General features: G+C 45.4%; 1 protein-coding gene across 3 annotated transcripts in view; it reads left to right on the forward strand.

Annotated features, from left to right (window-relative positions):
• Positions 1 to 24,129, forward strand: part of MYRIP (myosin VIIA and Rab interacting protein) — a 218,161-nt gene extending 194,032 nt beyond the window's left edge. For all 3 annotated transcript variants that reach the window (XM_027958035.2, XM_042236531.2, XM_060402094.1), the window contains exons 12-17: positions 3,511 to 3,705; positions 11,866 to 12,027; positions 16,704 to 16,808; positions 16,921 to 16,981; positions 18,384 to 18,502; positions 21,970 to 24,129. In XM_027958035.2, the coding sequence (XP_027813836.2) occupies positions 3,511 to 3,705; positions 11,866 to 12,027; positions 16,704 to 16,808; positions 16,921 to 16,981; positions 18,384 to 18,502; positions 21,970 to 22,002 (675 nt within the window). In that variant the 3' untranslated portion in view covers positions 22,003 to 24,129. The remainder of the gene's footprint in view (positions 1 to 3,510; positions 3,706 to 11,865; positions 12,028 to 16,703; positions 16,809 to 16,920; positions 16,982 to 18,383; positions 18,503 to 21,969) is intronic.
• The last annotated feature ends 696 nt before the right edge of the window (positions 24,130 to 24,825 follow it).

Genomic DNA, 24,825 nt, shown 5'->3' on the forward strand with positions numbered 1-24,825 from the left:
TTTTCATTCTGCCATCTGTGGGGCCCTTGGCCATGAGTGTCTTTGAGTCCAGCCTTCCTGTTCTGCAGTGGCCCCTATTCTGTCAGCTGATTTTCTCACACTCTCCCCTCTCCCTTATCTGATACCATGGACCTGTCACATTTGATCCATCTTACAATGAAAGTGCGGAGTAGTGTCAGCTGCCATCGTAGAAAGCCCTCTCTGGCTCTGGGATCATGCTCTGTTTGTGCCATTCGGCTCGTGTCTCTGGGGCTGTAAGCAATAAAGCAGGAAGGCTGCTTTAGATTTTCATTTCTCCCCCATACAGGGCTCCCTGCCAGCACCTCTGAATCCTCACCAGCTTTTTCATCTGAACAAAACCCTGTCCGGCGCTAAATATAGCTTTATTTCACACAATTGTAGACGGTGCTTTTCGACTTTTAAATCTAGACTGAGCAGGGAACAGGACATTTACATAACAAGACAGTGTGAGCCTTGTGACAAATCTCTTCTTGGGCTAGTGAGTTAACTAAGGAATGAGGAGGCTGGGTGCCCTGCTCCTAGCACACAGCTAATTAAATCCCGCTTATCTTCACTCCCAGTAGTTGCCCTGTGCTCACGTCTAAGCAAGTCAGAAACACTCCTGTAGAACAGGCAAGAAACATCCGATTTCCTAGAGATGGGATCAATTCCCTCCAAGTGCTCATGGGTTCCAGTTTGTGTTTCCCAGTAGAGAGCTGAACTGGGACACCAACCAACCAGAGTGATCTTGTCCAGTTTCCATGTAATTTTTTTCTTTCAGTCCCTTCCCGAGCTGGAGGCTAGTTGCCTTCTGAATGGGACCACAGACCTTGTGAGCGAAACTCTGGTGCTCTCCACAGACCAACTGCCAGTGACTGCTCACTCTCAATTAATGACAAACCTAAATACTTTCAGGGGGTCAGGAAAGTATGTCACCGTGTTAAGTCACCTGGGTGGAGCTGAAGGCACCCCATGGGGGCAGGGACTTCACCGACTGTTCAGTGCTTCTTCCCAGCACCTGGGGTAGAGTCAGCACATCACCAACCCCCAATAAAAGATGTAGACGAGTTAGTGGCAGGGACTGCAGAGAACTGGGAGGTGCAAATCTCACAGAAAGCGTTCTCATCAGGGGAAAAAAAAAACAAACCCACATGCCTCTAGGCACTATTTGGCTTCCAGCTGGCAACTCCTATGATTGAATAAACAAGGCTATTTATGGATGGAAAGGAAAAATGCCTACCACGCAACCCTGATGTCCAGCTCATCACTTTGATATTGTGTATTCTGTGGGTGTCAAGACACAGATAACTCTGTTTAAGCACCTCTTATGTCCTTCTCATTTAGGTCCTTGGCCCTTTAATGACCCAGGACCAATGGGAGGTGTGTGTTAATGTTCCTACTTGCCCTTCCATCATGCTACCATCTAACCTCTTCTCTTCTGAATCCCTTAGTTACATGTCTTTCTTCTCAAAAGATGTACAGAGGCACCTCTTCCACCAAATAAAGAGCAAGCTTTCTAAATACAAGCTTTATCTATTCAGAGAAGGGTAACAAGTCTGTTTTCATATGTACAGTGTTGCCTTTTCTAAAATGGACTTCAGCAAACAATGGTGGTTACTTCATGCCAAAACAGTGTGGGTCCAGGTCATCTCTAAAACATTGAGTTACAGGATTCTGGATAATGGAGTACAGCCTTTGCAAGTCTTTCCTAAGGTGAAAAGTTGGCTTGGTCTCCCTCGGACCCTACCCTTCGTCTGGCGGATCTGCGTTGCCTTCCCTCCCTCTCATTTTCCTGATAACTCAGACTGATTGTTTGGTATGTAATGAAGTCCCTTGAACCAAAAGAAGCATAACTCTTGGATGAGTCAAGCAGCTATTATAGAACAGACTGACTGGAGAGCTGCCCTCTGAGCACATGTGCCTTAACCCTAGGGTGGCTGATAGATGCCAGGGTGAGACTCTAGTATGAGACCATGTGCCAGAGCCCAGAGCCAGCTTCTAGACTGTGAACTCAGCCACAGACTTGTCACTTAGACACTTTGATTTCCTAGCGAAGTTGCAGAACCACTGAAAACCTCCTTTAGTGAGATAAAACCTGTAGTAGAATTTACTTGGAAAAACAAACTTTGCAAGATCAAGCCAGAGCTATCATTAATATTTGGTCCAGATATATGAATCAGATAGATACCTTGAGAGGTACCAAAGGCATTAATACATTCCAGGCTTTCCTGGAAATGGGCAGTATTTGAATTTCCAGTTTGCAAACCCTGTGATAGGCTAAGTGAAACTGATTATAGATGGACACCATAACTGCCAAGCCACATTGATCTCCTTCTTATTTCTTGGTGCTATATGTTCAGATGAACTCAAAGATGCAGATGATTCTCTGTGGCTGAAGCACCTCCACTCCATCAAAGACCTTGGCCCAGATCTGGACTGATTATAACTTTGAGTCATGAATACAAAAACTAGAAGTGAATTGTGTCAGTCAGAAATGTGTTCAACCATAAATAATGGAAAATCTGGCCCACAAGGGTTCCACCAGGCAGGGAATTATTTTTCTCATGCATTTTCAGAGGCAGGGAGAGTCACAGCAGTACAGCGGATCCAGGGTCTATGTGGGCCAGGCTCTTTCAGTCTTTCTGATCCACCTGACTCAGCATTTTGATATCATCCTCACTCATGTTGACTTCCTAACTGCACACTTATGATCAAGGCAGGGGCAGGAAAGCATCTGCATCTGTTCACCTGATTAGGAAAACAAAAGCTTTGCTAGAAACCCCAATGGGCTTTCCCTGCAGGCTCACTGGGCAGAACCATGTCACATGACTGCCCTTGGCTGCAGGGGAGGCTGGGAAATGGAGTGTATTTCTTGTTCAGCCTCAGTGGTGAAGGAAGGCAAGGAGGAATGGGCTTGAGAATAGATGTGGGTGAGCTAACAACACAGTGGCTACCAAGCGGCCGCAGAGAAACTCTTTCCGATCCTCTCAGTGAACAGATGACACAGCTGAGTTCCAGAAATGGGAAGTAGCCTGACCAAGGTCCCATCTCTGGATGAGACTGCAGCCAGACCTAGAGCCCAGGCCTCCTCACTCCCTGTCCACAAAGCGACCCATTGGACTACATCATGAATGTAGTTTGACACAGTCTGTGACTGAAGGTCTGCTGAGGAAAGAGAATATTATCCAGAAAATGAGGTGATGAATATGAAACTATCAGCAGTGGGCAAAGGACCTAGTAACTTCCACTTGGGCTCCCCTTCCTCTCTCCCTAAGAATCTGAAATAATTCACTGTGAGCCACAGAAGCTCAGCCAAGTCACATCAGGCCTCCTCTCAGTCCCCTCAGACTGGATAGATATTTTAGAGATCCTCATTCCTTCAGCGCATTGATGTTGGTGTGTGTTATGACAGAATCAGTCTCATGATGAGCACCATGATGATGCAGAATTTCCATGTCATTGTTAATGTTGCTCTTGTCTTCTGTCCCCTTCTGTTATTGGACCAAACAGAAGTATTCTGCTGTTTCTCTCTGCAACATCTCCACAGAAGTCCTGAAAGTCATCAACGCCACGGAGGAGTTGATCGCTGAGTCTGCAGGGCCCTGGGAGTTCCCGCCTGTCCCTCCTGATGGAGAGAAGGGGACATTTCCTCTTGGGACAGACCAAGCGAGACTGGATGAGCAGCTGACTTCCCTGGAGGAAAATGTAAGGCAATGTGGATGTGCTCTGCTTAGGGCACACATGTGTGAAGGAGGAGCTGATGACGTAACTCACTGCAGAGGCCAAGGACACAGACACACCACTGCCGTAGCATATATATTCTCAGAAGGGTCTTAGACTGGGTTCCCCGCAAGCAGACCCCGAGATGAGGATTCCTATGCAACTGATTTATTAGGGAAGTGCTCCCAGGGAAGACTTATTTATAAGGGACTAGAGAGAGGGAAGAAATCAAGCAAAGCTATGACTTTAGCGAGTAAGCCCAAACCTGGGAGTGTGAGTTGCATCTCAGAGTTGTCCTGACCTAAGGCAAAGAAACCCGCCCTTCCTACAACCAGCAGGCACCTCAGTCTCTCTGCATGCAGGCAAACTGTCTGCTTCCCTGGTGACTCAGACAGTAAAGAATCTTCCTGCAATGCGGGAGACCAGGTTCGATCCCTGGGTCAAGAAGATCCCCTGGAGAAGGGCATGGCAACCCACTCCAGTATTCTTGCCTGGAGAATCCCATGGACAGCAGAGCCTGGCCGGCTACCGTCCAAAGGGCCCCAAAGAGTAGGACACGACTGAGTGACGAACACTTTCACTTTCAAAGTAGCTCAAAGGTAGTCTTCTGCAGAGGTTTGAGTTATTAGAACAAAAAAAGCACACCCCAGCTTGAGAGTGGGGAGGGCAGTGAGCAGAAATTATATAACGGATCCGTGGGGATCCATGTGGAATGTTGCCAGTGCCACTGCAGAGAGTAACAGTGGTTGCCAACAGGGCTTAGGTTACTGCAACTGGTCTGCTGTGCTTCACAGATAGGTCTCCTTGTAATGGATTTTTCTGTCCTTCCATTACCATCACAATTGGCATAGTCCCAATATCAAAGCCAGTCAGGTGATTCTATCTTTCCACCCACAGAATCAACCCTAATTTGGAGATGCTGTAATGAATGGCATTCTCAGAAACCAGAAAATGTTATTAGAAAGATTTTTTGCCAGAAGTTGAAACAACAAATCTAAATGACTCAAAGTTAAAAAAATAAAAACCAGATTAGTTTTACTTGAAAAGTGGAAGACTCTCTCCCTTTGGATTCCCATAAAACCTACGCATGTGTCTGCCTCACTTCATGGCCCTTTCAGTTCACTCATATATCTTCCATTAGATCAGCACCAATGACATTCTGGGTCAGATAATTCTTTGTTGTGGGGGCTGTCCTGTGCATTGTAGGATAGGATGTTTGGCAGTATCCAATGGTCTCTGCCCATCCAATGCTGGAAGCTGCACCCTCCGAGATTTGACAGTCGAAAGTGTCTCCAGCCATTGTCAAATCTTAGCGGGGGCATGAGAGAAGACTATGGCACGGTCATGCCCAAGTTGGAAACCAGATATATAAATTCCCACAGAACTGGACCTGCTGCCTTACCTATCAGTAGCCCTCGCCCTTGGTCCTGCGCCTGACACAGAGGAGGTGCCCGAGAAATGCTTATCTGATCCATGATTGCATGCATGCCTGTGGGCTCATTCACTTCAGTCGTGTCCAACTCTTGGCAACCCTATGGACTGTGGCCCACCAGGCTCCTCTATCCATGGGATGCTCCAGGCAAGAATACTGGAGTGGGTTGCCAAGCCCTTCTCCAGGGGATCTTCCCAACCCAGGGATCAAACCTGAGGCTCTTATGTTTCCTGCATTGGCCCCTCCCATGGTCTCTTTACCACCAGCGCCACCTGGGAAGCCCAATACATGACTACATCAGATGAATATGGTACATTTTTAAAAGCACTGTTTTACTTCTAATGTGCAGGTCTCTGTTCTTTAAACATGCCTGTAACAATGCTTTCAGGTGCTGTTCATCCTCAAGTAGCCCTAATCCTGCACACACAGAGTTGAAAAGATTAAAGATGTGGTTAACCAGGAAGGGATGAATTTTCTTTTTACAAAGTATGGTGTCAAAAAACTTACAATGCATGAAATAATCCAGATTTAAATGACAACGGCCAGTCCCCATGGCACACTGAAAACAAAGACAGCATGCCTTGTTCTTTTCCTCTAAGGAGTGTATTGAAAAATACAATGGCCTTGGCAGAGTTTTCATATGTAAGATCCTTTTATTGTACATCATGTTTCTTTTTGTGGGTGCATTAACACTTTGAGTCCAAAACTCATCCTCTTAGCCACTGATTCAGGATGTCAGAAAGGCCAACAGTGGAAGGCTGGGGGTTACAGCTCCCTGCTCCCTGTACGGACCCTCTAAGATGCCTCTCTTGTTCACAAAGAGTTAACTGCCTACTTCTGCCTCCTTCCCTACCCCGTCCAGCTTTTCAAATTTCACCTCTAAAGAGATTACTACATCTGTGTTCCTTTGAATTCTGTGGGTCTTTGAGTCATGGAAGGGATGATTTTTTTCTTTATCTCTTCAGTTCCCCAGATCACAGAGCTGTGGGCAGGTCGCTTGCTCTGCTGTTTCCAGGATGGAATTCAGTCGAGCAGCAGGAGAAGGGCAGAGCTGATTCTTAAGCTGGCCTCTGGGTGCAGCTGATTTAATTAAGCCAGGGCTTCTGTCTGTCTGTGTTCTAAAGAGCGCTCCTGCTCTCATCCTCTGCTGCCTTTCTCCTTTGTGCCAAGGAGCCCAGGGACCAGCAGAAATAGAAACGGCCACACTTGGTCTGCTTTCTGAACACTGGCCTCTGCAGACCAAGACTCTGAGATAAAAGAGAAGATTTGCAAGAGAATGTCCACCTTTATGTAGACTTAGGAAGATTTCAGAGCTACGTAAAATGGAATATGTCACATCCACATGTGAAATCTGTTTCATGAACTGCCTTGTTAATCCACTTAATTGGGGGAAGTAGGGCATGGGCTCATTGGAAAAGACCCTGATGCTGGGAAAGATTAAAGGCAAAAGGAGACGGGGGTGGCAAAGTATGAGATGGTTAGCTGGCATCGCCAACTCAATGGACATGAGACTGAGCAAACTCCAGGAGGTAGTGAAAGACAGGGGAGCCTAGCGTGCTTCAGCCTATGAAGTTGCAAAGAGCTGGACATGACTGAACAACAACACATAGATTTTAGAATTTCCTTTGTCTCTTAACTTTGACACTTCTAACCTGCTGCCTGGTTCTAAAGTCAGCTCTGTCTCACCTAAAGGTGGGCGGAACCTCAGACCAATGCCAGCCTTCCCTGCACACACACAGCGGAGACTCAGTTTCTCAGATTGAATGCCTGGGGACCTCTGAAGCACAGGGTCCTACTGTACCAGTAGGGCTCTGGCTGGGAGAGGAGTTTCAGGAAGAGAGTATTGACTCAGGTCTGGGTAAGGTTAAGAGATGCTACAGTGCCCAGAGAGTAGCAGTAGGAGGAAGCAGCCACCACCCCCAGGCCATTATAGCCCCGGGAGAGCTGGAGCCTGGAAGAGCACCCCCTAGTGGGGGCTATTGCCATGGACTCCAGGAAGGAAAGGGGCTGGGGAGGCTCCAACTTCTTTCTCCTCCTGCCTTTGATCTTCTCATTGGCGAAACCCATCCCTGCCAGCAAGGGATCCTTGATGGTAAAGTTTGTATCAGTCAGCCTCACAGAGAACAGAACAGAGCAGAGAAGAATGGAAAATGGATCTAGGGATCAACAGAGAATAACCAGCTTGACCATTCTCAAACCTGTGGTGTGAATGGGGGAACCCACCATGGCCACCTTGTGGGATTATGCAGGGCTGTGAGGGGGCAGGGTGAGTGGGCTCCCTCACCATTACACCCCCATCTAAAGATCTTCCTCTGACAGAGACCACCGGGGGTACCCCATAATTCCCAGCCACAGACCCAGTGGAGGAACAGCCTCAACTTCCTTTTCAGTTCAGTTCAGTCGCTCAGTCATGTCGGGCTCTTTGTGACTCCACGGACTGCAGCATGCCAGACTTCCTTGTCCATCAGCAACTCCCAGAGCTTGCTCAAACTCATGTCCATTGAGTCGGTGATGCCATCTTCTGTTGTCCCCTTCTCCTCCTGCCTTCAATCTTTCCCAGAATCAGGGTCTTTTCCAATGAAGTCAGTTCTTTGCATCAGATGGCCAAAGTATTGGAGCTTCAGCTTCAGCCTCAGTCCTTCTAGTGACTATTCAGGGTTGATTTCCTTTAGGATTGACTGGCTTGATCTCCTGGCTGTCCAAAGGACTCTCAAGAGTCTCCTCCAACACCACAGTTCAAAAGCATCAATTCTTCTGTGCTCAGCTTTCTTTATAGTCCAACTCTCACATCCATACATGACTACTGGAAAAACCATAGCCTTGACTAGATGGACTTTTGTTGACAAAGTAATGTCTCTGCTTTTTAATATGCTGTCTAGGTTGGGCATAGCTTTTCTTCCAAGGAGCACCCATCTTTTAATTTCATGGCTACAGTAACCATCTGCAGTGATTTTGGAGCCCAAGAAAATAGTCTGTCATTGTTTCCAGTGTTTCCCCATCTATTTGGCATGACGTGATGGGACTGGGTGCCATGATCTTAGTTTTTTACTTCTGCTCTAAAACTTTTGGCAATACCAAATACTCTGTAGTATGCAATTAGTGGTAGCAGGCTCAGTGGGGCAGCCATGGGGTACTCCACTCTGCCCCACAATCTAAGACCAGGCAGAGGAGGTTGATCTTCCTTCTCAAAGCCCTTGAACAGCCCCCACAGCACAGGTGAGGCAGACCTTCTAGAAGTGATCATAGCTCTCTGCTCTCAGAGAACAAGAAAAGAAATCCTATCTGCTACTGTTTAACCTTAGTCCCCTAACATGTATTTCATGGAAGCCAAGTCCAACAAGATGCTCTAAGGTCAAACAGACTTGAGAAACCCATAAACTCTTTCTAGGAAAATTGAGATACATGTTAGCACATTAAAGACTCTGAGAAGTTCTACAATAAGAAATCTGTTTAACGTTCTATATCCTAGGTGCTTTGACCATAATGTCCTTCCTTAATGAAACACTTATTCTTGTCCATTGAACGGTTTAAGAAAGGCTTGTTGAACCAGGAGCCAGTCAGTGGGGTCACAGGCATCAGTGACTAGCGTTTGGAGGGGATGTAGATTGCTCAGATGTGGTAACCATATTTCTTGCCAAAAGTGCACCATAATTAAGCAAGCAATACCAAGTTAACAGTTTTCAAATGGGTTATTTTTAAGAGTAGAATAACATTTTCATTATATAGCATGCTAATTTTTGTTATTTCAGCCTGGCCACAGAGCCAGTATCATGTCTGTCTGTAACCACAGTGACCCTAGTGCCATTAGGCCAAAGTTTGAACTGCAAATCGTCATAACATTCCAATAGAGATTAAGTATCATGGTAATCATAGATTCCCCAGTGGCACAGTCGTCAAGAATCCACCTGCAATGCAGGAGATGTGGGAAGCAGGGGATCGATCCCTGGGTTGGGAAGATCCCCTAGAGGAGGAAATGGCAACCCACTCCAGTATCCTTGCCTGGGAAATCCCAAGGACAGCGGAGCCTGGTGGCTTCCAGTTCATGGGGTCCCAAAGAGCTGGACATGACTGAGCACACCGTTGTAGGGCAGGGTGGATAAAGGCATGAAATCTGGCACCAGCCCCCTGGCTCAATAAATACCTGTGATGATCGTCATCACCATCATGACCATCGTCTCCCTCCTCTAATCCTTCAGGTGCTTGTAAGTCAGTGCCAAACCGCGGAACCTCCCCACCCCACTAGTGCCGGGAAAGCAGGCTCTCAGGGAACACAGAGTAAAAGATGAACATCCTGGCCTTGCTGTGGACTTGGAGCAATTTCATATTGCTTTGTCTTGGCAGAGAAAATACGGAATGTTGGTGGATGACTATGTTGGCGAGAGAACAACAAGATGCTATTGAGTTTGATATGGCCATAGGGTATGACGACATTTAGTTTTCCATGTTTCTGGAAATATCAAGGTTATGAGACCTTATGTCAAGTCATGTTTAACCACTGAGACACTGAAATTCTTCATTTTATTTAAATCATAATTACAAATTTTGGTTCATTGTGAAAAGCTCTCAGTTTATGTTTTAAATGGTCATATCAAAATAAACTCACCGTATTGGGTGTGGGTACCAAAAATATAATATCCAAACTCAAACTGTCGTTGCCTTCTCTTTGATCTTTCTCCTCTCTCCCCCTCCCTCCTCCTCCTCTTCCTCTTCTCCTCCTTCTTTCCTCTCTCTCTGTCTGTAATTTTTCAAGCTCACAGCTTTTTCTCCCCTCAAATAGCTTTGAAATATTCATCATTTTCTTCTTCGGACAAAAATAAAGTTTTTCTTATTTTGAAGATGAAGAACATATGGCCGTATTAAACTGTGAAGATCTCTTGGAAACAGAAGTTCTCTAATACTCGTGTGATAAAGAAATATCACACGAAGGGAACACTGCAGTAGGGCGGTGGCCAGCAGACATTCGGTGTATGACCCCGGTGTGAGCGGGGAATCACCCGGAGTGACGCCAGACGGTCACCGCTGGAAGCTCCCACAGCCCAGCTAGTTGTGTCTGGCGGTGCACAGTCAAATTTGCTTTCATCACACCTGCACTTGCTTTCGTTCCACACTGAAAAGTTTTGTCAAGTTGCCAGTTTTCACACAGATGTACGAATCATGCCAAGGAATTGACTGAGCTGGACTATCTCAGGGCTCTTTGCCCTCCTCGTCAACACTCAGCATCACTGAGTGCAAGTGATCCCCGTGCACGGCTCTCGGATTGCCTAACTCTGTTATATTTTTACCTCAAGTTAAAAGAACCGTTAAAGACGGGGCGGTGCATATCATTCAGATCAACTCAAAATGACTGTGATTACATGTTTGAAGTGAAGTGAAGTGAAGTTGCTCAGTCGTGTCCGACTCTTTGCGACCCCATGGACAGTAGCCTACCAGGCTCTGCCATCCGTGGGATTTTCCAGGCAAGAGTACTGGAGTGGGCTGCCATTTCCTTCTCCATGTTTAGAGCTTTATATGCATTGATTAAACCTCATGAATCTCTCTTTAATTAATTACCTTCTCTAGATACATCTGGTTCCTGTGTTGTCCGTTGTTTCATCACCTTGTTAAGTAGGCTGAAGGGGCATTTGTTTCATTCACCCTGTCCGGCATCCCTTGGCCTGAATTATTCCAACGATTTCTTTTCCGTTTGCCTATGTTTTTGTTTTTTGGCCTCGCCACGTGGTATGCAGGATCCAGGATCTTAGACCCCTGGCCCAGAATCAATCCCATGCCCACTGCAGCGGAAGCTTGGAGTCTTTGCCCACTTTTATGAGAATCACGTTATAAACTCATAAGCCAAAGTAATTTTTCCTTTAATTTTCCCTCAAATTACTTTATCTTATTTTCTCTTTAATTTTCAGTGTAAGTGAAAGTGGAAATCACTCAGTCGTGTTCGACTCTTTGTGACCTCATGGACTATACAATCCATGGAATTCTCCAGGCCAGAATACTGGAGTGGGCAGCCTTTCCCTTCTCCAGGGGATCTTCCCAACCCAGAGATCAAACCCAGGTCTCCGGCACTGCAGGCGGATTCGCTACCAGCTGTCTTACATTAAACAGATTGTACATGCTTCTCAACATCATACTATTTTCTCAGAAATAGAGTATTACAAATTTCAGGTTCCTTTTCATTCCCTTAACCTGATTCAACCAGGCTAATAGTACCTGTTCAGAGAGGATTCACTCAAAATTTGTGGTTGTTTTAAATTAATTTCACCTCTTTTGTGTTCTCTGAATTTTTCCCAATTACTAAATTGGGAAAACTAAATTACTAAAATGAACCAAAATTTTTATTGGGAAAACTGCATCATGAGTTTTTCTCCTTGTTTCCTCTGTCTTGATACTATGGTTGTTACAGTTGCTGGACAAATTCACCATTTATGTAGCTTATATCATGTATTTTTATACAATTTTATCATATTTTTAGAATTTGCAAACTATTTTTTCTTGCAGGAAAGGTTGGGGGAAGAGGAGGTGTGGCTGACAGTGAGGGGGTGGCAAGACCTTATGTTACCACTTACGTGTAAAGAATGTTTATAAATGGGGGATTCCCTGTCTCTTTTTCCCAACGTTGAGTCTAATTCTTTCTCACTCCCCTGAATTGTAGCATCCCCTGAAAGGGCCCCACCAGTCCCGGGCCCACAGGCCTGAGCTCAAAGGCCATGCCTCCTCTGCAGGTGTACCTGGCTGCAGGCACTGTGTACGGACTTGAAGGCCAGCTGAGCGAGCTAGAGGATGCCGCCCGGTGCATCCACAGCGGCACGGATGAGACCGAGCTGGCGGACCTGGAGGACCAAGTGGCCACGGCAGCGGCCCAGGTCCATCACGCCGAGATCCAGGTAAGAGCTCTCCTCTGCACCAAAAAGAGGCAAAAAGAGGGCGTGCCTCATCTCCCACAAGAGTCATCTCTAAGCCTTTGTATCTGTCCGTTCCTGCCATCTCCAGCAGACTTCGTGGACATGGTCCTCTCAAAGTGAAGTGAAAGTGAAGCCACTCAGTCATGTCCAACTCTTTGCGACCCCACGGCCTGTAGCCTACCCAGCTCCTCTGTCCATAGGATCTTCCAGGCAATAGTTTTGGAGTGGATTGCCATTTCCCTCTCCAGGGGATCTTCCCAACCCAGGGATCGAACCAGGGTCTCCCGCATTGTAGACAGGTGCTTTACCGTCTGAGCCACCAGGGAAGCCCTCGCAGGATGGTCCTCCCAGGATGCCACCAAATCCTCCTTTTCAAAGAACAGCCCTCCTCTCCCTGAATTATAGCCTTGATAATATTTGTCTTCCAAACCTATGCCGTCTTCCTCTTTGACAAATCCTCTGACCCTTGCTATAGAGGCTCCCACCCCACCCCAAGACCAGCCTCCCTAACCTTTATCACACTATTGATTACCTATTTAATGCCAGTGTTCCCCACGATAGACTGAAAGTTTCCTGAGAACAAGACTCTGGCTATCTAGCTTAACACCATAAGTCTAGTGCCTAACATGGGTTTGGGGCCCAATAACATTGAGAGGAATAAATGAATTAAAAATGAAGTGTAGAATTCTTAGACCAGTATTTTGCATGATTTTCAATGTGGCTGTTTTAGAACTAACTACTATATTATCTGTAACTTTCTGAAGATGCTTGTTTGCAGTTTTCATGGATAGCCTCTTGGCCTCTGATTCTGGATCAGAATCAACTGTGGACTAAGTAACTGATTCTCAGACTGGGGTCTGTGAACCTATGCATATTCCGGGACCCACAAAAAATGCTGGTCTCTGCAGCATAAGCTCAGTGTAGATCCCTGGTTCACTGATATTTCTGTAGACCCTGCATCTCAAAACTTGCATCCTTTGGAGAATGGGCATCAGTAGAAACCATCTCTGGACAGAGATGATAACAGTCTTGGGTGATAATTATTTTTAAATAAACATTTCTATTTTAAAGAGTCAAAAATCACAACTGCTGATACCATTAAGCACTCTTGAGAATGGGAGGGTACCAGTTCTGTGCTAGGAATGGCCTGGGAATGGGCTCATCACATATGACCCTGTTGACTGTTTATTACCTCAAACAAAAATCATTTCCCACAAATGCCCCTCAACATTTAATCAATTTATAGTCAGTGTGATATAAAATAGAATCAAATCATTTGTTTTCTGGGGGTGTATTTTGCAGCAAATATTTCTCAAATGGCTTGGCAGGAAGTAATATTGTTTATGGATGACTGGGAGGGTTTTATTGGATAATTAGTTATTTGTGCTTCCAAATTTTTCTAGGCTTAAATTACTGGAGCCATGTTTTATGGCAGAAAATCCTGGCATCCAAAATATCTATTTTCCATGTGTTTGAATGTGCCTTGTTGTTGTTTAGCAGCTCAGTTGTGTCTGACTCTTTGCAACCCCATGGATTATAGCCTGCCAGGCTCCTCTGTCCCTGGGGCTTTCCAGGCAAGAATACTGGAGTGGGTAGCCATTTCCTTCTCCAGGGGATCTTCCCAAACTCAGGGATTAAACCCAGGTCTCCCGCATTGCAGGCAGACGCTTTAACCTCTGAGCCACCAGGGAAGCCGGCCTAGAGGGTAGATATGCTGAATTATGTTCTTAGATTAGGTCAGATTCCGGGGACGCTTTCACCTTGGAGTTTACCTTTGGGACAGGCTTGACTGGTGCTCAAGGAGACTGCAGGACCATCCACGGGGCAGCGTGCTAAGAACAGCTGGCCACTGTGTCCTGCAGGGTCACCTCTGTAAGCATTCCTGGGAAAAGTCTCTCTTAACTCTTAATACCAGGAAAAGCTGTTCTCCTAAATACTTGGTCTTTATCTGTGAATACAGAGTCCTACACTGATCTTTTTGCTTTGGCTCCCAGAAAACTCAGAACTGAAATGGTCATCCCCTTCTGTTAAGAGTGAGGTTAAGGGTCCCTGGATATTCAGTCTTAGGAATTAATGGAACACAACTAGACAGAAAATGATAGATAGATAGGCAGATAGATAGATAGATAAAATGCAGGCAAAACCAACCCTCAGCTATCTCATTTCCTCTTTCTTCATCCTTTGCCCATGGACTAAAGCAGGAAAAATTAACCCTTCTTATTCCAGAGCCTGGCAGTCAGCAAATCAGGAGATCAGCAACTTGCTGTCTTCAAGGGGAGGAGCCCTCTGAGCAGAGCCCTCTGAGCAAATCTCTCCATCAAAACCACTTCCAGGAGAGAGTGTGGGCGTCTCACTCACCAGTTGCTAATGACTGACAAGTTTATTAGCAATCTATTTGTCTCTAAACCAAGGGAATGCCCTCCTCAGTGTGAAATTTGAGGAATCAGAATAGGAAGGCATCTGGGGGGCAGGGAGGGACAAGGGCTGCACAGTGGCCCCTGATGGGGACTGGCTGCTGGGCAGCTTCACTAGTGCTCTTTGACCAGCTGCCACCGTGCTGGCCTTTAGCTGCCTCCTCCTCCTTCTCTGAGTAAGACTGCCGGGATAGGGGAAGCATCTCCCATATCTGCCGCCCTTTCAGACCTTCTCTCTGCATTTCCTAGAGCAGCTTTCCCCATAGGCTTCATCCAAAGAAGCCCTCCGTAAATGATGACGGAATTAGAATTTGTCTTGCGCAGCATGAAATAGCTTAGGGACAGGGGAGGCAATGGACTTTCCAGGTGGCTCAGATAGTAGAATCTGCTTGCAATGCAAGACTCCCAGGTTCAGTCCCTGGGTTAGGAAGATCCCCTGGAGAAGGAAATGGCAACCCACTCCAATATTCTTTTTTTCCCTAATTTATTTATTTATTTACATTGGAGGATAATTGCTTTACAGTACTGTGGTGGTTTTTGCCATACAATGACATGAATCAGCCACGGGTGCACATGTGTCCCCCCATCCTGAACTCCCCTCTCACCTTCCTCCTCAGCCCATCCCCCAGGGTTGTCCCAGAGCACTGGCTTTGAGCACTCTGCTTCATGCATCGAACTTGCACTGGTCATCTATTTCCCATGTGGTGACATACATGTTTCAATGCTGTTCTCAAATCATCCCACCCTCGCCTTCCCCAAAAGAGTCCAACGGTCTGTTCTTTACATCTGTGTCTCTTTTGCTGCCTCGCATATAGGATCATCGTTACCGTCTTTCTAAATTCCATACATATGCATTAATATACTATACTGGTGTTTTTTCTTCTGGCTTACTTCACTCTGTATAATAGGCTCCAGTTTCATCCACCTCATAAGAACTGACTCAAATGCATTCTTTTTTATGGCTGAGTAATATTCCATTGTGTATAGGTACCACAGCTTTCTTATCCATTCATCTGCCGATGGACATCTAGGTTTCTTCCATGTCCTAGCTATCACTCCAGTACTCTTGCCTGGAGAATTCTATGGACAGAGGAGCCTGGCCAGGTACAGTCCATGGGGTCACAGAGAGTTGGACACGACTAAGCAACTGACAGGGAAGGCAGTGAAGACGTCGGGGTGGAAGGCCGACACATTGGGCTGGGCCTGCTTTCAGGTCTCCGGTCTGATGCCCCAGCACACTCAGGCTGCGCCATAGCCTCCTCCCTCAGGTCTGCCGGCCTGCTCCTGCCTCCTCCAGTGTCCCCCATGCCAGGTCTTGGCGAGAGGGCTCTGAGGATGGGGCAGCATGGTGCGGGCGTGGGCACTGGCATTAATTCTGAGCGCTGCTGTGAGATGTTGGGTGTGTCACTCATCCCTCTGAGCCACAGTTTCCTCGTCTGTAAAACCAAGAGGACGGTACCTGCATCACAGGATTATGACCGAAGCATGAGTGAGTTCACATATTTAAAGCACTCGGCATGGTGATGGCACACAGTGATGCCCTTTTCTAAGAGCAGGGACCATGTCTTCTTCACCCCTGGGGACATGGACGGACGGGGATTCTTTCCTAGCACTGAGTGGACTCTTGTTCTCTGTATCTACCTTAAGACAAATTGTTGGAGAAGAAATCTGAGCTCCTTCTCACCTTCCGATGTTATAGTGAAAGAAACCGGTGCCCAGAGACTGGAGGGAGTTTCTCAAAGCCACTTGGCCTCTTCATAGAGGAAACGGACTTGAATCAGGTGCTGCTGGGCCTCCACCTAAGACCTGGCACTGTGATTTTGAACTCGGAGTCATGGAAGAAGGAAGGTGGATCTCCAGCTCCTACTTGCCTTTCGAAACTCACAGCGTGTTGCCTCCCAGGGAAGCCCTCCTTGACCGCACCCCCACCCCTATGCTGAGCCCGGTGGCCCTGGGCCAGGGTTCCCATCATGCCCCAGGCTTCCATTTATCCCTCAGGGACCTCTGACAGGGGTGACATGCTCTAGAGCTAACAACTGGAAAATTGAATTTACAAAGAGGGATCCGTGGTTTATTTTCTTCACTACAGTACCAGGTAGAGACGTGCCTGGTAGAAGCTGAATGAATGAATGAATGAGCACATATCAAAGCAGATTTGTTTTCTATAGGTTCATAACACTTCTAATAAAGATTCTCTCCTCCTGGACACTGTGCCTACTGATTCTGTCTTTCTGTTGCATTAAGATTTCTGATATTGAGAGCCGGATTTCAGCCCTGACCAATGCAGGGTTGAACATAGCACCCTGTGGGCGCCTCACCAGAAAACGAAACCAGAAGCAAAGGAACCAGGTGAGTTTGTCCCTCGCTCCATCTGCTGGAATACCGCATGACCTGGAAAACGCAGAAGATAAAACACCTGTGGCTTCACAAAGGCGTACTGATGCCTGTGTTCTGTTTATAGGTACAAACCATAGACACATCGAGGCAGCAGAGGAGGAAACTGCCTGCTCCGCCAGTGAAAGGTATGCTTACATCAGAACACAGAGCCACCCAAGAATCAAGCCTGACTCATTCACTTAGAGTAACTCAGAGACCTGAGTTTGAGGACCAGATCTAATGAGGTGTTTTCACCCTGAATTAGCCTTGTGGAGAGTCTGTCTTGATCTGGATTCCTCCAAGAGGCAGACCCTGGGACAAGGATGTGATGTGGGAGGTAACTCCAAGAAACACGGATATGGGAAGAGAGAAATGATTCAGGGAAGGAAATTAAGCCAATACAGTGTACTTTGATTACTATTAATAGTTTGCTTCTTTGTACAAATGATGCTAAACCCTGATGGGGACTTCTGGGAGACAGTATTAACTGTATCTTATACTTTCCTGCCCAAAGAATTAGGAAGATGAGGTTTTTCAACTCTCATCTTTGCTTGAAGGTTATTTTAGGCAGGGACATTGACTCCCTGGTACTTCTGACCATCACTCATGGGCTAAGAGAGAGTGGTGGTGCCTGCAGCAGGATGCTGTCAGAGTGGGCTGGGATGGTGACCATCAGGGAGATGTGAGCACACACCGAAAGCATCTAACTCAGGGCATCTAACCCAACTTAGAGGGATTCCAGTAATGCCAGTCCCATCACCCTTATCTACTGGTCGTTTTCAACCATCTCCCTGGATTCAGAAGCCACAGAGTGGGGATGCCAAACTAAAAATTTAGACCTACAAAGTAAAAGAGTGGAAAGTCGGTGGATACATGTTTGAGTCCTGGCTCTACCCTTCATTGTTTAACAAACATTTACTGAATGCCTACTTTATATTCCACGGAGCCCCAAACAATTAAAATGTACTGCAGATCCATTAGCTCTTACTTTGAAAGCCTTGAGTCTATATGTGTTTCAGAATCATTTGGACATTAGAAAGGTAATGCGGTCTGTGTGCTGTGTGCTTCCTGACAGCCCCCTCCCCGTGGTGTCGCGTAGCGTCTGATAGACACATCAGTAGCCCTGCAGCCAAGTATGAGAATGCTCATGCTCTGTGGGCGGGACAAGGACCTGAAACGGCCACTTCTCAGCTTACGTCAGGTTTTGCCATTAGGCAGTTTTGACTCCAAAGTGATAAAGATTTGCCTTTTTTTTTTTTTTTTTTGAGCCTTTTATATTTCAGAATTGCAAATAAGAGTTAGTAGACTGTATTGGATTATCTCCAAGCTACCTTTTTGCCAGAAAGCCACCAATGAATGATGCCTTGGTTTATTTGATCTACCCCAAAATAAATAAACAGAACAAAATGTTTCCACAGTCAGACCTATGGACCCAGAATGAGATGCCAAGTCTAGAACAAAAATCTGGTAGACTGGACAGCTGCTCCTTCTTCCTTAACCATCAGTCCAGCTTCCAGATGATACTTATTCCTATGTGTTTCCTTTTAGCTGAAAAAATTGAGGCGTCTTCAACAACCACCATTAAAACATTTAACCGCAACTTCATTCTCCAAGACTCCTCAACAAACGGGACTAAAGAAAGGAATAGCACCCCCAAGGATTTGATAGTAAGTCATCTCTGTCTTAATGCCAGTTACTTTCACTATTGATGGCACCTCCATTCTGCAGCCATTCTTTCTATAGATGCCCAGTCAGAACTTCCTGCATGATCTCATGGTCTGTTGGTTAAATGACAGGGTTCCTTATATCGCTAAACTCCTGGGTATGTGAATACATTCTCTCAGCTATATCTCCAGCTCCTTTTCGGAACCAGGTTTAATATAAGAGAAATAAAAACATGTAGACAAAATGTAAGGTCTGATTGAGCTGTACAAGTTTTCATTCTGCTTTTGGTTCATATTCACTCTTCCTTAAATTTCTCGTTAGCCATTAAATACTTGTGTTCCTACAAAAAAGTCAGCAGCTGCCCATAAATGTGGCAAAGGAAGGGATAATAGATACTTTGCATAAACCTGGAGATCATGTAAGAGGGCTAAGGGATTATACCAACACGCGCTTCAGAATTTTGCAAATGCTCGATGCTGCTTACGTGGGAGGTAAAGATCCGGCTGAACTGTCCCTGGGATACTGATGATGCTGAGGGGGCAGAAGATGGCTGGTGACAAGACTGAAGCACAGGCAAACCTATTCGGTCGCCTTTTATGCATCACCCGTTGCTCCCTTCCCTTCCATCCACCCCGCCCCCCCCCCCCCCGGCACTGTCCCTGTGTCGTGAGCACACGGACACCAGGAAATGGCACAGTGGAGGGCGTGCTCTTTTGAATAACAAGTTACTGCATCTCTTAGGCACCAGATGGCAACTGCGCTGCCCACTGCCTTCACTGCACTGGCGAGCCATTACCCCGACCTTCCGAAGTCCAATTACCTGGCTCCTGGCCATTACTGCAAAGACCTAAAAAGATGCATTATTACTCGAAAAGGGCAGACCACTAGGGCCAGGGGAGGAATCTGTTATAAATAAGACAGTTAAAAATAAATTACCTTAGGGGAAAGTCAGAGGTGGGGAAGAGGGATAAATTAGGAGTTTGAGATTAACATATACACACTAGTTTATATAAAAATAGACAACCAAGAGGGACCTGCTGTAGAGCACAGGGAGCCGAACTCAGCCTATAAGGGGAAAGAACCTGAAATATATATACATACATGCACCTGGGCTGCCGAGGCGGTGCTAGTGGTAAAGAACCCACCTGCCAACGCAGGAGACATGACTTGGGTTCAATCCCTGGGTCAGGAAGATCCCCTGGAGGAGGGTATGGCAACCCACTCCAATATTCTTGCCTGGAGAATCCCATGGACAGAGGAGCGTGGCGAGCTACAATCCATAGGGTCGCAGAGAGTCAGACACGACTGGAGCGACTGAGCCCGAAGCTCGCCTGTATGCCTGAATCACTTTGCTCTACACCTGAAACTAACACAACATTGTAAATCAACTATAGTTCAATAAAACAAAAAATAAAGAGAATAAAGCTCCAGGTCCCCCTCTCTTAAAATTATTTTAAAAATAAAACAATAAATAAATTACCGTCCATAGATAAGTGGTTGCCAGGGGCTCAGAGAAGGCAATGGCACCCCACTCCAGTACTCTTGCTTGGAAAATCCCATGGACAGAGGAGCCTGGTAGGCTGCAGTCCATGGGGTTGCAAAGAGTCGGATACAACTGAGTGACTTCACTTTCACTTTTCACTTTCATGCATTGGAGAAGGAAATGGCACCCCACTCCAGTACTCTTGCCTGGAAAATCCCATGGACAGAGGAGCCTGGTAGGCTGCAGTCCATGGGGTCGCTAAGAGTCAGATACGACTGAGTGGCTTCACTTTCACGCACTTGAGAAGGAAATGGCAACCCACTCCCGTGTTCTTGCCTGGAGGATCCCAGGGGCGGGGGAGCCTGTTGGGCTGCCGTCTATGGGGTCACACAGAGTCGGACACGACTGAAGTGACTTAGCAGCAGCAGCAGCAGCAGCAGCAGCTGGGGCTCTGAGGAGGGAGCATAGAAAGAAATGCTTAAGGATAAGAGGTTTTACTGTAGAGTGAGGGTATGTTTTGAAACTTGACTGAGCTGGTGGCTATGTAACATTGAGAATGTCCTAAATGCCCCTGAATTGTTAATTTTTAAATGGTTAATTTTATGTTTGCGAATTTCACCTCAATAAATTATTTTTTTTAATTAATTAACTTTAAATAACACAGAAAGGTTGAAAATGAAAGGATAGACAATATTTGCTAAATAAATGGAAACAAAAAAGAAAGGGCAGGAATGCTACTTTCAAACGAAGTAGTATCCAAGGCAGGAAGCACACAGAAGAAACAGGGAGGGAGCATGTTTAGACATTGATAAAATAAAGGAAATCACGAGCCTTTCTTGAACTGGCAAACAATGCAATTTAATGTGCCATGGTTAGTGACTTTAAAATTCTCTTATCAGCCCTTGGAAGCCCAGTACACCAGAAATATGTACAAATTAGATAATTTGGAATAGTGTAATTATTAATCTTTAATTAATAAATATGTCTAAAAAACATACCTAACTTTATACTTAACAGAGCTTTCACTTTCTTTACAAACATCAATGGGCCATTTATAAAAACTGATTTTATACCGACTACAAAGAAAGCCTCAATAAATTCCCACAGGTAGAAAGTATAAAACTACCCTCTGTGACCCCAATCCTCAAAATAATCTCACACGTTCTGAAACTGTTAAAACCCCAACAACCAAAGCCTGATGGGGCTGGTAAATGTGTACACATCTCCATGCTTACTTACACACACAGACACATACAAATCACACACCAGTAGTGCTTCTTCAGAGAGGGGAGGCATGCTAAATAAAATATTAGCAAATTAAATGCAGGGGTACTTTAAATAATAAATTACCAGATAAATTTTACAGGAATGCAACGAGACCTTTAATACTGAGATAATGACTAAAAATCCCACAAAAAATTCGTTTCTTTCTAAATTAATTTATAGTTTAATCCAATTCTCATAAAATTCTTAGTGAGATTTTCTTGGAACTAAAGTTCATCTAGGAATAAATATGAATGAATAGACAAGGGCAATTTGCAACGTTAAAATGGTTTTTCTGCCAGATTTTTAAATAAATTAAAAACTGTAAAGAAACTGATGATTAATGAAATAGACTAGAAAGCTCAGAAATAGATACAGGCACATATGAAAATCTGTTTTATGATTTTTTTAAACCTTAGGAACCAGTAGAGAAGGTATAGATAATTTAAAAAAAACAAAAAACAAAAAACTGTGCTTGGCAAATTAGCCAATGGGATGTAGTCGGAAGGGAACCAGTTTGTCTTATTCCATATACCAAAATGAATTTCAGATAGATTAAGAAGTACATGTAAGAAATGCATCACTTTTTGAGTACTGTGAACTGTTCCACTGGGCAATGGGCATGCATACCTTTCATGACATAAAAAAGCAGCCGACGTTGCTGATGGCCTCGCCTTGCTTTCACCAAGTGGCTGATTGCATCTGCTCATTTTCTCACCTCAGGAGCCCACCCTGGAGTCTGCTGTGATGTATTAGCACCATGGAACTCCACTGCCAGTGACCCACTGCCTCCGGCCGTACACGACAGTGCCTTGACCCAACAGCCATCTAATTACTGTACGGATTTCCACCTGAGGAGAGGGCCTGGGGAGGCCGCAGCGCACCCCTGCACAGGGCTGTCCTGATACCTCAGCCAGAAAGCAGACCCAGACGTCAGCACCAAGGTCTTGCCTACTCTCTGCCTTAGGCTCCCAGGGGAACCCAAGACAGAAAATCAAGACGCTGGCTTCCAGCAGCAGAGCTCCCTGTTCTCAAGATGCATCCTTTCCCTGTTCACTTTGCTACTGTGTGTTGTCTTTAAGACTTTATTTTATTTTTACCCTTTTGATTCAACTAGAATTACATGTCAACAATTTGTCCCAAAATACAGTGCTGGGGTCAGGGGATAGCGAAGGGAAGGGTATTAACATTTAAGTCATCAGTTCTTATTCATCTCTCACAGGCATGTCTGTCCCACAAATGCTTAGGAGAAAAGTGAAATGCCCCTGTAGTGAGCACTAGGGACTGTCTAACTTGGGGAGCCCTCAACTGTCAAAGTCTCCCTCTAGCTGCCTCATTCCTGCTGGCTTCTCACCCACCACACCACCAGTTCCTCCCATCACTTTACAGTCGGGAGCCACAGGACAGAAAGCTCTCACTCACCCGTGCCATGCCCAGGTCTGTCTGAAACAATGTCTCATCAAGAGTTCAGGGCTCTTCCTTGGACTTGCTGAGAGTCTCCCCGCTCTGAAGGAGAGAGGAGCCTGAGAAAGCCCACCATTGGCTTAACTTTAGTGCATTGTCCAGAATCAGTAAGATGTGGTTTAGCAATGACCACGTCTAAATGAGGTTTTAGGTAACTGGATGATTGCAGAATACAACCACACAAGGAAATGCTGTACTCCAAAATTTACCTCCCAGTAAATATTCAGCTGAAGTAGTTAGATGACCCTAAAGATAAAAATGGTTAAGGAACACCCTGAGAAAACTTGCATGTCTGAATAAAGCAAGGACAAGCTATGAATTCAACAGACGCAAGAGTTGAAGCTAACTCCCCTTGTGTGGTCTCAAACGCATGACTGTTCAGAGTGTGTTTAAAAAGCTAATGGAACTGGAATTTCACTCAATTAATTGAGTATTAGCAACTTTTAAAAAATTTTCTCCTTGTATATTTGAATCCGAGGAAGAAGGTATAAGATGGGAAGTAAAGGAATAGCATGACTGATGTTTATGAAGGGACCGCTCTGAAGGAGGTGATAGACTTCTCATTCTAATCCTTATAGCAACCCTATTCAGTGGGTATCCCCATTTTTCAGATGAGGAGACTGAGGGCCAGAGTGATTAATTTGCCAAAATCAGACCTTTAAGCTAAGTATAATTTGAACGCCTGACAAAACCTCATTCTGTGTTGTTTTCAACTTCTATGTTCTTTTGCTGCGGTGCACATTTCCAGACCTGACTTGCTGCTGAAATGTGTGTTATGATCCATTCCTGATGGGGGTCTACCTATCTTCCAGTAATACTCCTTGCTGATGCTGTGTATGTGTTATCCAACAGAAATGAGTCCTTTGAAATAAAGTAAATCTTTGGCTTTTTGTTCTGTTGGTGTGGTTAAAAGCAAACAAATACACAATTTTAAAACACAACAAAAAAGATCTGAGTTCCAAATAGAGTGTTTTCTTTAAGAGGCATGAAAAGCAACTACTGTTGTGTTACAGTGTTAAAATATTCAGTTTTCCTTGACAAAAATGTGTACTGTGTAAGCCTTGCAAAAAAAAAAAAGAAGAAGAAGAAGAAGCCTGCTCTATGGCATTTGAATTTTTATAAAGGTTTCCTTGTGCCAAATAAGTGCAAAGATTTAATTTACTATTAAAATCCATAAGCATATGTTATAGTTCCAGAAGAATTATTTTGTCATCAAGTGATTTTGATCTTCAGTGTCAATATTTATATTTAGATTAATTTTTATAAATGAAAATATTTTAAAGGTTTAAGAAAATCAGGCCAATAGGACCATATCTTTGATGACTTCTGAAAGTATGCTTGCCTTCATGTTATATGCACATTGCCAAGAAATACTGTCAAGAAAAATGATAAAGAAGTAAAAGTCATTTATGAAAATAATGTTTGTGGGTGTGTGATTTTTGTTTGGTTTTGTTTGGGTTTTGGTGTTTTGGGTTACAGAAGGCTGGGAATGAAGAAGGGGTAGGGAAGTCAACGGCAAGTCATTGGCAGGGCCAAGATTCAAAGCCATGGTTGCCCCATACCCCATGTTCCTTCTGGTTATACCACTCACCTCTCCACTGCTTGTCTTCCTGAGAACAGACTTGCCCAGGACCACCTCTACTGAGGGGTCACTCAAGTAAGACTAGCAGTTCTCAAAGCAGGAGGAGGGGCAGTGTGATTCTTGTGCCCCAGGGGACATTGTCACAACTTATTGGGGGCAGGACATGCACACAGTAAACAGCGGTCAGGGATGCTGCTAAACACCCTCCGGCGCACAGGATCGGAGCTCCCCAAACAAAGAGTCATCCAAGTCAAGAGGCCAGTGGTGCCGCGTCTGAGAACCCTGGGTTAGACCCTGGAGGGAAGCCTGGACGCCTGTGGAAAAGCCGCTCCCACCTCCACGGGGACTGTGTGGCTGGGTGGGAAGCAGGGCAGGACTCTCTCAGAGCCTTTCACAGGCTCAGAGGCAGCTGTTGGTCCTCTGAGGCTGGCCTGCGCACACGCTGGCCTCCCCTATCCCCGGATGGGCGTAGGAGCCCACAACAAAACTGCAATGAATGAGGGGATAAAACAGCAGCAAAGAGCAGATGGACC

This window comes from Ovis aries, chromosome 19, assembly GCF_016772045.2.
Source record: "Ovis aries strain OAR_USU_Benz2616 breed Rambouillet chromosome 19, ARS-UI_Ramb_v3.0, whole genome shotgun sequence".
In the NCBI taxonomy this organism is placed as follows: domain Eukaryota; kingdom Metazoa; phylum Chordata; class Mammalia; order Artiodactyla; family Bovidae; genus Ovis; species Ovis aries.